The 17,536-nt window shown below is 44.6% G+C and overlaps 1 protein-coding gene and 1 long non-coding RNA gene across 4 annotated transcripts in view; one reads left to right on the top strand and one right to left on the bottom strand.

The window, feature by feature from the left end:
- Positions 1-17,536, top strand: part of TIAM1 (TIAM Rac1 associated GEF 1) — a 491,618-nt gene that overhangs the window by 366,292 nt on the left and 107,790 nt on the right. For all 3 annotated transcript variants that reach the window (XM_085623101.1, XM_085623102.1, XM_085623103.1), the window contains one exon: positions 16,740-16,919. In XM_085623101.1, coding sequence (XP_085479227.1) covers positions 16,740-16,919 — 180 coding nt within the window. The remainder of the gene's footprint in view (positions 1-16,739; positions 16,920-17,536) is intronic.
- The window catches only part of LOC146805801 (uncharacterized), a 117,153-nt gene that overhangs the window by 9,989 nt on the left and 89,628 nt on the right, over positions 1-17,536 (bottom strand). The window contains exon 2 of the long non-coding RNA XR_014967916.1: positions 228-292. This is a non-coding gene — a long non-coding RNA (uncharacterized LOC146805801). The remainder of the gene's footprint in view (positions 1-227; positions 293-17,536) is intronic.

Here is a 17,536-nt window from a genome sequence, read left to right as displayed (position 1 = left end):
TATACAGAAAGCAATTGCATCCATGTCTATGTCATCGTAAAAATACATTTGACAGCAGATAACACCTGTTGTCACAATAAAAGCAGATAACATCTGTCGTCACAATAAACATCCATCCCAAAGGAGAAAAGAGCTTCTTTGAAGTGCGTGTAGCACAGTAAAACATAGCTACAAATGGCAATAGGTTCAACAAGGACAACAGGTAAGAAGAAAAATAAAAGTAGTACCTCAATCCCAGTGCGGTCAGCAGTAGAACAGCAATCAAGCTGAAGCAATCGGTACTTGGTGCATGCTGCAGCCAAAAGAAGAGGAAGTGAAGTCAGCATATGCAGGCCAATTAGAAGGCAGTAAATAAGTGTGCAAGCCGCTTGTTGTATACAATATCTCTCGTAAGCGAGCCAGCATGCAGCGCATGCGCTGTCTCACACTAAACCTAAAAATAACTATTGCCCTCCTAAAGCACCCTAAGCTTGGTAGGGAAGTGAGGTGTGGACTGTGGCCAGGGTATCAGTCCTCAATCATTTGTTGGAGCTGGCGTACAAAGGATTTATGTCTTTGATGGATTTCATTTATAAAAATTGATAGACCTCCATTTGCTAACAACGGAAAGGAGCTTCATCACTGCATCTGATTTAGGTTGGTAGAATTTTTTTAAGGAGGTGCAGGGTAGCGCAAAGATGATTTCTATGTCAACTAAATACTTATATTAAAATGCCCCTGCATGACGGAGTAGAAAGCCCAAACCCATCATGTGCAGGTTAAAAGACTGACTCTGTTACTCAATTTCGTATGCCTCCCGAAGAGAAAAGTAGCAGAGCTGCAGCTTGAGTTGTGTCACATAGGAAAGATGAAATGCATTTCAGAATAGTGTCAGAGAAACTGACGTTTGTTGGAGTTTGATGGAGGATGCGGTGGTCCTTGGTTTCTAAAGCTGCTGATCAACTGCCACTGGTCCCAGAAAGTATTTACTTGAAAAGTCAGAGTGTATGATCTGAGCTCACACTTCTGGAGGTACTCTGACTTTGGTATATATCAGAACCAGCTCAGGGCCCATGGGCAAAGCAAGGGTTACTGCGCCACAGCCCTGGGTGTTGGAGTCGTTTACTACTGATTTCCCATGGCCTGACCTACTATGACCCTCAAACTGTGCTCCAGGTACACCCTATCCATGCTTGACGCTCAGGGTGACGAGGGAGAGCAGTCCAAGGCTTCTCTGGAAGGTTTTGTGGGAGTGGGAGGGTCAAAATAGAAACAATCAAACACAACACAATAAGCACTATTCAGCCCAGTGATTTCTATTGTAAATGGTGAAGTACTTCAATCTAAACATAATCCTACATATAGGACATGTTTTAGCTACAAAATTCTGAGATGACTGCTATGGACTTCTAAACACGCACAAATATTCAGAAATAAATACGGCACAGGTGCGATCTCCCTGTAATATGGTGCAAGCAGCTGCTTGGTTCTGTGGCCCTTTAGTATTTCTGTATAGGTCTTACTACTATAGCTATTTCAATCCCAATCGGCTAAACAGTGTTTTGTAAGATTAACAGAGGGAGGATCATTCACTGTCCATGTGGCTCAAGTTACCTGATGGATTGGGTGCTTGGAACAAAACAACCCTGCAGCGGCTAGTAACCCAAGAACAGACTAGCAGTCCTACCTACAGCTTCCAATGGTGTGGACTGGCAGGCCTGCTTCCTCTGACTCTCAGTACTGGGGCTTGAGTATGGTGGGTCTGGACAAGAGCAGTGCAAATCCTGCAGCACCCTATGCTTCTTCACCAACAGGATTCTTCACACCAGAGCAGTCTTTGGTCTTTGATCACAAGGCGTAATGTCCTGGCACACTTGGAACCATTTGGCCGGCCTCTGGCAGATGACAGCACATTGTAGTTGCTCTGGCTGACATGTACTGTGGTGATCCTTCTCACTTGGATTATTGTGGAAATTTGTAGGGAAGCCAGGACTCGGGTGCCACTGGTTATTCTTCCAAGTTCAGTCTGTTTCTTCTGGACTGTTCCACACTCTGGGCTCAGTGGCTGGGTTTCCTCTTTTAGGGCCATCTCTTCCTGAGGGGTCACATAATCTTTGTCCTATCTTAGCAAGCCAGGCAACAGGCAGACCCATCGCTCGCCAGCAACATGCACACACTTCAGGTGATGTCCCACCACTCTGGGAGACTGGCTATGAAAGATACCAGGCTTGGACTGTCCTTTGAGTACTCTGTACAGCACTCCCTCAGTTAGTGAGGAACTTTAAACCGTAAGTGGGATAATTTGGGCTCAACTTTTATAAACATTTTCCAGGCAGCAATGTTGATCCCACTGTCAGGGCTCAGGAACCACTTTGGAGCAATTTCTTTTGATAGATAATTTTTCCTTTTACATAGCCGACACATCCTTTGTTAAAGGAGATTGCTCATACAGAAGGTAGTTATGATGCTGGTTCCAGCACCCAAAAGTTAAGCACAATGAAGCCTGATTGCCATCATCTTACTGTAGAGTATTCAGAGGAGAGATGAATGGGGCAGGCACTGCCTAGAAGATCCCCTTAACAGAATTTGTAGACTCGCTTCACCCTTAAGCCAAATGTTATTGATCAGGAAGAGATAATCCTCACCCTTTTGCTAACAAGTCACAATTTAATAATTATGTGAGCCCTGTCTCCATGCTCCCACAATTTATTGTCTGAGGCCAAACACGCCGGCTCTGGAATGCAAGCAATACTCTTCCAGAGTCTGAGGAGTCTTCAACCTTCATCCTGTACCGTGTTTTGCCGTGGGTATCCAAAATGTATCCCACCCGTCTTTGCAGCCATGCTCTCACAAACCATATGCAGTCCTGCTACTGGTCACCAATCACATGACACGCACCCAAGGATGTCAGCCAAAGGTCTGGACGTTCTATCAAAGTGGACCTTTATGCCTGTGGAATCCTGCAGGCAGCACACGTATCCCTTTAACAGCACAAGCATTGGCAAAAGCCAATAGGGCTTGCTTTTGAACTGTATTGGCTTGGCCAATGCTGTTTAGCGAGTAGTAACCCCATGTTGACTGGAGAGAGCATACTTGATGCGCCCTCTGTGCCGTGGAGATATGCTATGGGTCTCAGAACCATTATGAAAGGTCAATGCACACATGCTTGATAGTCCTTTAATTTCTGGGACAAGAAATATCCGGATACCAGATAACATATAGTTGGGATCACTCGGGACAGGAGTGCAAGCCTGTAATGCCATTCATAGGATAGTCCTGTCGAACGGTTTAGCAGCACTAATGAAAACCATCCACTACATTTCACCACTTTTTGCCAGTGAATCAAAAGGTGCAGGCATTTAGTGATTTTTTTCTTTGATTATCCTATTGTCACTCACCTGCCCAAGCTCCTTGATGGTAACGTGGCTGAAAAATGACATTATGTGCTCTTGGCCCATGCTGTTTAATTTTTTTACTGATTTGACTAAATCGCTATCTTTACTGGTGCTAAGGTCTTTGTTTCCAATTTACAGCTACACAGAATGCAGACACATCGTGTTGCAGTTCTGTGAACACCAAAATCCTTCACTCCATGTTGTCAGAAATGGCAAATAAATCCTGTATTCTAGTAGTAATAATCTTTCCCTTTAACAAATCCTGTTCTTTTTTGCCAGAGCATAGAGGTGTCTGTTGGTGCACCGTAAACAAGAACACTCTATTTTAAAGGTTTAGGGTGTGCTTAACTAAGCAGTGTGAGAAAGTGGATTATTATTTGGAGAGGATGTGGGTTCTCACCAAGTACTAAGTCACAGTTCCGTACCAGGTCCATTTAGGTCTCAATAACTTAAGCTTGAGCTTACGCCTTGCTTGCTCTAGCACAGAAAAGACAGACTTAATTTAGGAGAAATGTGTAAAGCATATATCAGTACCAAAACAGTTAAAAAGTAGAAAACACAATACAATAAAAATCCCACTCCAAACACCAAAACGTCAAAAATCAGATGTAAGGAACAGGAGATATGATTTTTTAAAGTTTTAAGTCAAAATAGTGCCTAAAAAGGCCAATTGAGGTTATCTGGTTGCACTAGACTGTGTGCAAGCCAAAGGTTAAGGCTAACTGTGAGCTCCTGCTGGGCGGGTACTGGGACCATGTTTGTGCCAGTGGAAAGTTTACCTTTTGCAGCGTGAATCTTTCTGGATTCACTATGCTGTGCATTATTCTACCATCTAGTTGTTGGGTCTGGAATTGTAGTATTTCTTCTTTTTTTTTCTCATGGCCCAGGTGGGCGTCGATATACCACCATTTGGTGTCCTCTGTGACGTCGACGCGGTTTCTCCTGAAGCTCCCACCTTTGGTCGCCATCTTCAGATTCTTTTTTCCGCCGTTGGGTCTGGATCAACAGTGAAGGAGCTCCAAAGCTTTGGAGAGAAGAATCGACGAAAAATCGACAAAGACATCGAAAAGATCACCGGAGAAGATACCAGATTACAAGTAAAGTACTGAGGTCGACGAGAGAACTTCGAAAACTTCGACGTTTCTTCGGAGAATGCGCATATGGGGGCTCCCAGGGGACGGTGATGGACAAAACTCCCTTTAAATTCTGCACAAACTGCCACCACAAGTACACACAAAAGGACCAACACCCAGTTTGCAATCTCTACCTGCCGCTCGACCATCGAAGTGAGGACTGCAACGCCTGCGCGGCATTCACCCCGAAGACCCTCAGAGTAAGAGAGAGGCAGAGGCAGGGGACACCTCCATCGCTCCGAGATTTGGGACTCTCCAGTGGAGAGGAAGACCAAGTCGTCGAAGGAACGGAGGACGCCATAGTCGTCGAGGTTGAAAAGAAAACATCGAAGGAGGTGAGTCGTCGAACCCCCAACACTCCACTGATACTCGCAGAAGCGAGCCAAAGTCCTTGAAGGGAGCATTGCCGTCGAAACACTCGACGTTTGCAACTGCATCCAAGGACAAACAGCCTTCGAAATGGACTCCCAGACAGCGAAATCCCAAGAAAAGGGAAAGACGTAGGGAAACGAAGCCATGAAAGTGGTTACGACTATGACGTCGACAACCGCGAAAAGAAAAGCCAAAACCCTTGACGCCGAACACGCGGTCGAGATGGAGAAAAAGAAGAAAAGGCTTGAGGCCGAGGTGGCCAGCATCTTGCAACGCGAGAAAGACTTCAACAAAAAAATGAAATTTTACAGCATTCCGTCCAAAGCCACGCCGAAGCCGAAAAGTGCGTTGAGGAAATTCTACCACTGACCATACCAGAACCTGGAGAGGAACTGGAAGAGGAAGAGCTGTACTACGGCGATGCCGAAGGGGAGAAGACAAGCAAACTTACCAGGGCTCGACATCCTCGGAGGCTCAGGACTTGCATTGGCAAGATCTCGACGCCGAATCACCGGAAGAGGGTGTAGAATCCTATCCTTCGAGGCCTTTGCCGCCAGATGACCTAGGGATCTACAATCAGGTCATCAATAGAGCAGCAGACACATATGGGGTACAGCTAGAGGAAGAAAAACCCCAAACTTGCTTCCTTCTTGGAGACATTGTTGCCATCACAGACTAGAAGCCAGTTCATGCCCATGCTCCCAAGTGTGCTGGACCAGGGGAAGGAGGCCTTCAAGGAACCTGCTATGTGTAAAGCAGTAACTCCACAAGCAGAGAAAAAATATAAACATTCTTCAAAGGACCCCATGTACATTAGGGGATCAGTACCAGCCGACTCAATCATCACATCCACTGCTAGGAAAAGGGCAAATATACCAACAAATACTAGCCAACCACCAGACAAGAAGAGCAGGAGGATGGACCTAATGGGTAGAAAAATGGAAAGAGTGCGGCGATACAATGGCGCATCGCCAATTCCAATGCGCTCATCGACAGACACGCATACCAACACTGGGAAAAAGTGGGCGATCTCCTACGAAACCTACCAGAACTATACCAGAGAAGGGCGAGCTACCTGGTAGAAGAGGGAAAAAACATGGCAAATACATGTTTGAAGTCTGCCCTAGACGCAGCAGAGGCATCAAGCAGGCAGATGATGCTTGGAATAACAGAAAGGAGGTATTCCTGGCTAAGGATCTTGGGCTTAAAGAATGAAGTCAAAACAACATCCTCAACACACCCTTCAATGGTGAACAACTGTTCGGTGTGCCAGTTGATGACAAGACAAATCAACAAAAAACAAAGACGAAACAGCTAGGTCCATGGGGGCGCTGCAGTTCAGAGGTATGAGAAGAGGGACACCATCGAGGAGGCCAACTGGTAGGGAGAAACGACCAACCTGTGGCACCACACCAAACATTCCAGCAAGGTTATCAAGGAGGGGACCAGGGACAACAGCAGGGACAGCAGCAACAAGGCTGGCAGTACCAGCCCCGAGGACAGAGAGGGAGTCAGCAAACCTCTTCCAAGTGACTCCTCAGCAGGACCAACGCACACCCGAACAATATCTCAAGGGGTGCAGGAAGAGTCAACACAAAGACAAAAAACAAATCAAGATCAACAACAGTTCCTCCAACACACAACGCCAGTAGGAGGCAGGATAAAACACTTCCTCCAGAAGATGAGAAAAATAACATCAGATTAATGTATACTAAACCTCATACAATACGGGTACTGTATAGACCTAGAAAAGCCACCTCCAAACAAAAAACCAAGAGGCAGAGTACACTCAGCAAAGGAGCGTACACTTTTGCTGCAGGAAGCACGAGAACTTCTAAGGAAAAGAACCATAGAAATAGTACCATACAAGGAACGGAACAAGGGGGTCTACTCCACCTACTTCCTCATACCAAAGGTTGACAGAACCCTACGACCTATTATAGACCTAAGATTCTTAAACAGGTTCATAAAAACTCAAAGGTTCAAAACGACATCACTCCAAGAGGTCATACCACAGCTACAAGAAGGAGATTAAATGGCAACCATTGACTTAAAGGACGCTTACTTGCACATCCCCATCAACAGGAAACACAAACATCTCCTAAGGTTTATGATCAACAAAACTCACTACCAGTTCACAGTGCTGGCATTCGGACTCAAATCTGCACCAAGGGTTTTCACAAAATGCCTAGCAGCAGTGGCAGCACACTTAAGGAGGCGAGGGATACATGTATACCCGTACCTGGACGACTGGCTGGTAAAAGCAAACTCTTACAGCAAGTGCAAGCAACAAATGGAAGAGGTCATTCAAACACTAGAACAACTAGGGGTTTCAATCCATTGGAGAAAATCATCAATACAACCAGAACAAGTAAAGATATTCTTGGGTGCAGAGATCAATACCATAAAGATCAAGGTGGTTCCAAGTGCAAAGAGAACATGGGCAAAATTGAAGGAGACGCGTCTATACCACAAGGGGCAAGTTCTGACAGTGAGAACAGCCAGCAAACTGATGGGGATGATGGCCTTATGCATACATTTGGTCCCAAATATCCACCTACACATGAGACCATTCCAAGAATGGATCCAGCAACAATGGTCACAAGCGACAGGAGGATCTAGTCGTCGTCACGCAAGCAGTACAGCAAGAAATAGGGTGGTGGAACAAAAAGAACATAACACAAGGGATACCATTCACACAACCAACTCCAACAGTGACCATCACAACAGACGCCTCCCAGATGGGATGGGGAGTGCGCACAAACACCCTCAAAGTAAGGGGATCGTGGTCACAACAGGATGCGATCAAACACATCAACTACCTAGAACTGAAAACAGTGTTCCTAGCCTTAAAACCCTTACAGAAACCGCTGTATGGACACAGGGTACTAATACAAACAGACAATACAACCATCATGTTGTACATCAACAAGCAAGGAGGGACACAGTCAGTGACACTATCACTGCTAGCACAGGAAATATGGAGATGGGCAATTCCAAGACAAATAGACTTGTTAGCGATACATCTACCAGAAAATGGACAATGTGGAAGCAGACGGGCTCAGCAGACAGACGTCCGCATCCCACGAATGGGAAATCAGTCACCAAGAAATCCAGAAAATATTCCACAAATCGGGAACTCCGCAAATAGACCTATTTGCTACACACCAAAATGCCAAAACTTCGCATCCAGACTACTGTGCAAACAGTCCCTGGGGAATACACTATGGATAAGCTGGTCAGGGACATTTACCTACGCTTTTCCGCCGATACCGCTGCTACACAGGGTACTAAACAAATGCAGATTCAGCAACATGACGTTACTACTAATAGCACCTCAGTGGAACAGACAAACCTGGTTCTCACAGATCATGGAGATGGCACAAGCGCCCGCACACAGGTTCCCTGCCAGAAAGGACCTGTTAACAATGCAAAACGGAAGAGTACTACACCCAGAGCCAGAGAGCCTCAGCCTCGCAGCATGGCTCCTGAGGACCTAGAGTTTGCACACCTCAAACTACCGGCAAGCACAATGGCGGTACTGAGAGAGGCAAGGAGACCTACCACAAGGAAGTGCTAAGTAGCAAAGTGCAAAAGATTCTCCAAATGGTGCATTAAGGAGAAACTACAAAAGAAAATTACAAAAGAATCAACAGTACTAAAATACTTAATGCATCTACTACAAAGTAAACTAAGCTACACATCCCTAAAGGTACACTTAGCAGCAATAGCGGCTTACACAAGAGGAGAAACAGGGAATAGTTTCTTTACCTCCCAGCTAGTAAAGAGATTTCTGGAAGGGACAAAGAGAATCGCACCTCCAAACGGAATGCCGGCACCAGCATGGAACCTCAACGTAGTGCTAACTCAATTGATGAAGGCACCATTTCAGCCTATTCACATAGCTACACTGCACATGCTCACGCTAAAGACAGCCTTCTTAGTAGCTATCACATCGCTTTGAAGAGTGAGTGAGTTACAAGCGCTAACACTTCAAGAGCCCTACCTACAAATACACAATGATGGGATTGTGATGAGAACAGACACACATTTCATGCCAAAGGTGGTGTCACGGTTCCACATCAATCAGACAATTCAAATACCAAGTTTTATCCAAAAAGCATCCACAAGCACTGAAAGGGCGTTACACACACTAGACGCCAGGAGGGCAGTAATGCACTATATAGAAAGGACAAAGGAGTGCAGAAAGACAAAGCAATTCTTTGTATCTTTTGCCAGCAGCTTTTTGGTACGACCAGTTACCAAAAATACCATTGCACGGTGGATTGCACAACCCATACAACTCTGCTCACTCAACAAGGAAGAAAGAAACAACAATTGTGTTTCTAGCGAACACACCTATTCAAGACATTTGCTAAGCCGCAACATGGTCATCAGTGCACACATTCACTAAGCACTACTGTGTAGATATTCAAATGAAGGAAGCGCAAGTGGGACAGAAGGTCTTACAACACATATTCAGTAAAAAGAGCTCATCTTCCACCCAGCCACCACAAAACTAACAAACAGCTACAAAGTCTATGCACAGCATAGTGAATCCAGAAATATTCACGCTGCAAAACGTATAGTTTCTTACCTGTCGGTGTAGTTTTGCAGCTTGAAGACTTTCCGGATTCACTAGTGATCCCACCCTCCTAAGCCAGAAAGATGAGAAAGGAGGAAGAGTATTAAAACAGGAGAAAGACTTAAACTTAAAAGAAGAGAAGGAGTAATACAAGACCAGGAAAAAAAAAAGAATCAAAAGATGGCGACCGGATAAAGCCCGTCGACGTGACAGAGGACATGTAAATGGGCATGCCCCTTTGAAGCATGTTCAGTTGGTCGGCACATCCCCGAGGCCATCCTGTCAGGAGGAGGTCACACCTCCCACTTAAGGCCCTTTGGTTCCCCTTTCCTTAGATCCATTCAGAATTCTTTACAGTGGACCAGAAAACTGCAGGTGACAGTTGAGGATTAACTCTGACAAGGCTACTAGAGACTTTAGACAGAAAAATAGTGACTTTCTAAATTAAGAATTTCTGGAATAGCTACATAAAAACGAATTTACCATTACGTTGGATTTTGATTAGGAAAATTTGTGTCTGAATCATTTTTAGCTAGTGCCAATTGGAAGTTAGCTTTATTAAGTGTAATAAAGTATCCAAGTGTTTTCTATGGCGCAGCCAACCTTACTACAGTGGAAAACAGATTTGTGGCCTTCTTCACTGTAAGAACATGCACCCTTGCTTCTGGCTGGTAAGGCCTACTTTATAGCTGACATGCTACTATTTAAAAAGAAAGTTTAGACCTGGCAAAAGGGTGATTTGGACAGATTGAAACAGCAGTTTTAAACTACTCAGCTAGGCTGCTGTGCCAGGCCTAGAGTCATGCTTTACATTGTCATTTTAGTGGCGGCACAATAAGTGCTGCAGTCCACTAGTGCTATGTAATTTACAGGCCCTGGGCACACAAGTTATCATATACTGGGGACTTATAGGTACGTTAAATGTGTCAATCAGGGATTTTAACCAATCCACAACTTTTTAGAGATCAGGGCACATGCACTGGGACCTGGTTAACAGGCTCCCAGGTTGCAGGGGTCAAAAAACCGACGACATCAGTTAATAAAATTGGGTTGATCCTGCAAAAAGTGGCGTTTTCTCACAAGCAGAAATCGCCATACCTGGAAAAGGGAGATTGTACTTCTGGGGGCATACCCATTCCATCTTGATGAGTGAAAACATGAACCATTGATTTAGCTCTCTTATATTAATGACTGGTTTCTGAGTACCTTTCTTATTCTTCACCACTAGGAATATATTGCTTATAAATGCTGCCTTTGACAGACACATTTCCTTGATAGCTGGGTTGTTTAACATCTCCTGAAACTTTCTCTACTAAAAACCCTTTTCTACCCTGAAAAATAAATCTGATGTGGAATATGCTTATGAATAAGATCCTAGAAATTCCACTTGGTAACTAATCATAGTGTCTGATACCCAGGGATCTGTGGTAATTGTTTTTCATGTTTCTAAATGATGCCTTGAATGGTTTTCCACCTTTAGATGGGAACAGTTGAAAAGGGAAACCTGAGCAATTTTCTCTAGTTTGTCCCCTGCTACGAAATTATTTATAACCCGGCCTCCTCTCTCTCTCTCACTGAGAGTAGAAGATTCAGGCTGCCTGAAAATCTCCACACATACCTCTCCTATAATACTGTTGTCCCTGGAAAAAAGTCTGAAGAGACCATGACTGGAAAAGTGACCTCACCCTCTCGTATTCCTGCCAGAAAATTCCCAGAAAACAGTTTTTTATAGCACTCTGTACTTTATTCGGGATTGTGAAGTTTGCAGAATAGACATCCTTCTCTCAGCCGCAATGAAAGAATTTACATATCTGCATCAAACATATTGTTCTCTGTATCCACCCTCTAATGTAGTCTATAGCAATACCAGTGCCTTTTGTAATGGCCTCTTCCTCAATATTCGTAACGAGCCATAATGCTACAGATTTGGGAAGACTGCCTATATGGGCCTATGACTCCAGCAAATTTCCTTATCTGAAAACCCTTTGCTCAGCAATTTCCTCAGCATCTTTTTCACCTTCTTGGATTGGAGACCCAATATCGACAGTTCAGAATCTACCGGGAATATTAATAACACCACTTTATTCCCCGTCTCCAGCGCTGACTTCTTTGTTAACTATATGGTCCAAGTCTTCCAAAAAAGTCACTGTCCTCTATAATTGTTGCAACAGCACATTATACGATCTTGGGTCATCAAGAGGATCTGTTCCAAATACACAAGAAGCCTGACAAACTCTATTTTAAATACCCTATAACAGGGCTTAACAACTTTAAAAGCACTTTGTAGTTGAAGATAGACAACAAGAGAGACAGATAAAATGTCTCCTGGGGTGGGGCCTCCTTAATACTGACTTCAAAATGAATAGTGTATATTCCTTGTTCACTGATGAGCATAAAATTCCTTTCATCTTCCTCGGTTGTTCTCCATGCTGCTTCTCCCTAGGCACCAGCATCGATTCAGAGGAAGAACCGTTTCAACACAAATCTGAGAACACCGCAAAGCATTAATTGTTTCATTGAGAGTGTGGATTACTTTGCCTTATTTCATTTTGCACTGATAAAAGGGGGGAAAGATTTTTAGGACCGATTTTTGAACTTTTTTGTGTGCTTAGGTTGCATCAAGTTAAACAAAAAATGCCGATGTAAATCCGCAATCTTAGTTTGTTTACATCTAAAAATCCACCAGTATTGGGCCTGATTTAGAGTTTGACAGACCAGTTTCTCGATCGCAAACATGACGGATATCCCGTCCGCCATATTACGAGTCCATTATAGCCTATGGCACTTGTAATACGGCAGATGGGATATCTGTCACGTTTGTGACGGAGTAACTTTTCCGCCGAACTCTAAATTAGGCCCATACATATTTTCTGCATTGTTAAGTTTAGAGGTAAGGATAGTGACATATTTGTTTCCAGTGGCGTAGCGCAAAATGATGGGGCCCCCTTGCAGAATGTGATGAGGGTCCCTCCGGGTCTCCCTTATCTTGTAGATCTTATTTGACTTTGGCCCTAAATGTTAATGTCTATTTTTAACAGTGGCAGGTTAATGCTTGTCACAGTGCCTCAGGCCATGTTTTGTTTTTAAAAGTGCGTTTGCTGTATTTTCCACTGAAACTGTTCATTTGCTAGCCATTGGCTTTTATTGTTGCTAGGCAGAGTCATGCATTTAAATGAGCTAAATACATTTACAGTCAGGGATGTATTTGGGGACTGATGATAGTAAGTCAATAATGAGAGAACAGCATGATCATGCATATGAGATAGAAGCGACACGGCGAGCCAGCAGTGCTTCTTATAGTGACATCTTTTAAAGATTTGTGAAGTCAGTTGTAAGGAGAAAATGCTTGCAAGCAGATACCCTTATATAGTGTATGAAAATAGCCATGTAATACTATCAGAGCTTGTTTGGTTGAATCTTTTCTGGATTCACATGCTGTGCATTATTGCACATTCTAGTGGTTGAGTCTTGAAAGTCTCCTTATAGTCTCTTTTCTCTCTTTTTTACTTCTCGTGGGCGGTGTCAAACATTTTGGTTTAAACTCCTTCTTGTGTGACTCCAGACGTATGCCCCGGAAACCCCTCACTGCAGTTGCCATCTTCAGATTCTTTTTTCCGCCATTGGGTCTGGAAGTCTAAGGGAGTTGAGGTAGAAGGAACTGCGAGAAGAAATATGTTTTTTCCACTATTACCGGCGAGAGAACAGGAGTGGCAATGGGCCTCATTAAGAGTTTGGTGGTGCGGGAGTGGCACCGTCCTGCTCTCCCACTGCCAAACCAATGGTTGAACTGCCTACCAGATTAGGAGTTTTCTCCTGTTTGCCAGGTGGTTCTTTGGCGTTCCTACGGTGGTGCCTATGAAATAGGCAACGCAATGGGAACTGCTGCAGTCCATGCCGTGCAGGTACTGCTGTGCATGCACACAGGGGGGGGGCACAATGTGTGCCCCCCTTAATGCACCCCATGGCCCTGAGGCAACAGGGGGCCCGTTTCCTCTCCACCACGATATTCATGGCGGGCTCACCGACATGAAAACCGTGGCGGAGAGGAAACGTGCAATATGTTTGGTGGGACCAAGGCGGCCCCCCAAGCATATTGCGGCATCCAGACTGCAGTGCCACCACCAGGGATCTCTGATCCTGGCGGTTGGGGCGGTCCCAGGGTGGCCCGTCCGCCCTGGTCGTAATATGGCAGTTGGAAGACCGCCACCACCACGCCGCCAACACTCGTAATGAGACCCGTTGACTGACTGGACGTAGGACAGGCTGCCTGCAGGGGTAATTGAGGATTGTGGTACAAGGTGTCTGGTAAAAGCAGCAGGTTTTGAGACCAACATGAAGGGCATTACAGGAGGGTTTTGTTTGGGGTTGTAAGGTGATGTGTTCAAGACTTTGCTTGTGGGTGGATGGGTTTGGGCTAGCAGCTGAAGGAGTGCAAACTTTGAGCTGGGCAGATTTCTTTAGGAGTAGCATAGGATAGAGCTAGTAGAGAGAAGCCTTATGTGTGTGATATTGAGAGAAAGGAACATTTCTTGAGCTGGAAATGAGACGATAATAGGTCCTTTTCCGTTTTGTTCCACAAAGGCGGCAGCTCTTAAATGTGCTGCTTATTAAAATTTCCATTGAAAGTGCTGATGATCAGTTCTAATGACTTTTTGAAATGACTGATTGTGCTCTCATTTCACAGATGTTGGTTTTTAGTGTGTCCCAAGTGCATGATGATTGGTGGTTCTAGGTTGCAAAGTTGCATTTTCATCACTGTCTTTGTGGACAGTATAATGCAGATTTTCCAAATGTTTCCCAGTCTCTATTAGTCATCAAGGGATCTACAGTTTCCCTAATTGAGGATGTGGTAACATACTAATACATAATCAGTTTAAGTTCCAATGGCAGCACAAAAGCATATTTGAGGAGTACTTGTACCAGAATGCACTGGCTAAGAGACACTAAGCTCCAACAGCTGGGGAAATGCTTGAGGACTGTTATGAGTGCACAACAGTCCATTTAAACATAAGTTATTATTTGTAATAATATTCTTTATTGTTTTACCACTTAGTACATCTGATTATTAATTGATAAATGTGAATGCTACTCCATAATCTGTTAATGGAAATAGTGAATTCATTCTCCTAATGATTCCACTTAGATGTAATATTTCATCTACTAATATTGCCCTCAAAATACCGACTATAATAATATTTCTCCAGATGAAAGATTTAACTGTCATAATGCTGCTTATTAATGTCACACTGTTCCTTCCTTAAGAAAATGTTAATTGATTGTTCCCATTGATTTTTCTGTTCATGTAATCACTAAGAAATACTGTGGTTCGTGTTAGTTAACTAATTAATGCCATTCAGTAATCGGTCTGTTAATTATTTCAAGCGATATTCCGGATGCTGATTAATCGGCTGCTCTAGGAATGGAAAATGAGTTCTTAGTAGCTCTATACTTGGTAGATACACCACAAACACTGTGACGGATCAATACTCCCATTACTGGTCCATATTGCTAATTCCTCGGGAAGTCTAACACTGCGCCTCCTTCATTGCTGGTCCTTGAGCATGTTACACAAACTCTGCACAAGCCCAGATTAATGCCCCTTTCATTTTGCACTGTTTGTTTCTAGTTTATGATTGGGAATTGGAGTGAACAGTTTAACTCCAGACCCCATTACAGAACGACCTTTGAACCAGGTAAAAAAAAAATTGTTCTACTGAACATTTTCTTACCATTTAGAACATAATGCTTATAAAGGATTGTGATAGCAGGAGTCGCAGGTACTCTAAAATACGGAAGGTTTTGAGTGGTATCATAAAAACCCCTATTGTTGTGTTTGTAAAACACGTATTTTTTAAATATTTTAAAAAAAAATAAGGAATGCGTTGGGGGCCTTTGTTTTCATACGTTCCATGGTACTTCGTAAAGCTTACCTAACGAAATGTGGAGTGGAGTTAGATTTTGTGTGTGGCTTGTCCATTTAAAGTGGCATGTCCATTTATAGAATCTTTTTGTGGGTGATGTCATTCTCTGAAAGGGGGCTGCTGCTTTCTGGTGGTGATGGACAGGTCAGCAGAGACAGGAAGCGCAGTGGCAGTCTCGGAACCTCTGAATCAGTCATGTCTCTCCGCCCACCTCATGCGATCAGCCTTGTACCACACTCGTGCCTTGCACCACACACGTGCCTTGCACCACACACGTGCCTTGCACCACACACGTGCCTTGCACCACACACGTGCCTTGCACCACACACGTCCCTTGCACCACACACGTCCCTTGCACCACACACGTGCCTTGCACCACACACGTGCCTTGCACCACACACGTGCCTTGCACCACACACGTGCCTTGCACCACACACGTGCCTTGCACCACACACATGCCTTGCACCACACACATGCCTTGTAGCACACACATGCCTTGCAGCACACACATGCCTTGCACCACCCACATGCCTTGCACCACCCACATGCCTTGCACCACCCACATGCCTTGTTGTACCACCCACATGCCTTGTTGTACCACACACATGCCTTGTTGTACCACACATGACTTGTTGTACTACACATGCCTTGTACCACACACATGCCTTGTACCACATACATGCATTGTACCACACACATGCCTTGTCCCGCCAGGGAGCTCCCTTTGCTGCTGTGGGATTTTAAAGCCGCTCCAAGTGAACCGCCCCAAACGTAAGAAACAAGACAGGCCTTAGAAATGCCCCTCTCCAAAGAGATATGGGGCAAGAGCTTTAACTGGTGTTTAAAAATCGAACCCCAGGGGAAGACATGATTTGTATGCAAAGGGTTCTAAAGGGGATTATCTACACTCGGCGGGGGCACAAAATTCAGGCGGTCTGTGTCAAGTAGCTGCTGGTAAGGGGCAAGGGCGTACAGGAGGGGGACCCAAGACTCTTCTGCATGCTCTTGAAGGCGCCTTAAGTTCTTCAGACTGGGCCGTCCACTTCAAATGTTCATGTCTTTGTACGCACGGCTGTTAAATGTGATTAAATGGAGAAAAAAAAGTTCTATTGAGCACAAATTCCAGGCAAGAAGCAGAGTTGAGGAATAGAAAAGTACAATAAAGCCCAGAAGAGAGCGGGGGCTTTGATGTCTGACTCACTGAACCGAACATCTTCTGTCTTCTAATTATGATGGCTACCGTGAGCCACGACCAGTAACTGTGCTGAAGACTTAATAAACAAGGACAGCGCTCACAGAATACATTCCAAGGGTAGACTGGTGGAAAATAACGACCTTTTGTGTTTCTTGGCAGAGCACGGAGCAGGTGGCTGCTTTCTGCCGCAGTCTCCATGAGATGAATCCTCCGGACGCGAGCCAGACGCCGCAGGAGTTCGCGGGAGCGCAGCTGGCGACCATGAGGCAGCTGACGGACGCGGACAAGCTGCGCAAGGTGATCTGTGAGCTGCTGGAGACGGAGCGCACTTACGTCAAGGTGAGTCCTCTGTGCCTGCGCTACAGCAGGAAGATATACGGTACTGGCGGCACTTAAGGGACGTCCGGCTATAGGCTGCGCAGGCTTGTCGGTGTGCCCGTGCCACCTGTGGAGTAGAGGCGCAATTCAGCCTGCAGCAAAGTCGAGTTCTTTGTGTGCAGTACGTCGTCGTATTACGACGTTGTAGGCTGTTAACGTGTTTGGCGATTGGTAGTAGTATCTAATATTTTAGTTCAGGAGAGTGAGACTCAAAAGTAATCGGATGGGGAGATGTAAGGACGGACTCTTTTAGACTTTGTTTCATGCTACAGTACCGTTCATTTAGTGTGCCGCTCTCCGCCCTGCAGCTATGCCCTATTGTTATTGGTTCTGTATTGAGTTTTTCATAATATACACCTGTCACCTGTTTATTCAAAGCTATGAAACTCAACAAGACTTAAAATATGAATGAGGTAGAAATGCATGACTTATTTTGAATCCCACTAAGGTACAGTATTACACAAAAGAAACAAAATAATTTTCAGTACATTTAAGACACTTTTTGGTGCTTGCATCGATTACACGTTGTGCGAGAACAACCACACATACAATACTTCCCCCATTCTTATTTAACGAGA

The sequence above is a fragment of the Triturus cristatus genome, chromosome 8 (genome assembly GCF_964204655.1).
Source record: "Triturus cristatus chromosome 8, aTriCri1.1, whole genome shotgun sequence".
Classification (NCBI taxonomy): domain Eukaryota; kingdom Metazoa; phylum Chordata; class Amphibia; order Caudata; family Salamandridae; genus Triturus; species Triturus cristatus.
The sequence above is the reverse complement of the archived record's forward strand: the minus strand, read 5'-3'. Positions and strand labels throughout refer to the sequence as shown.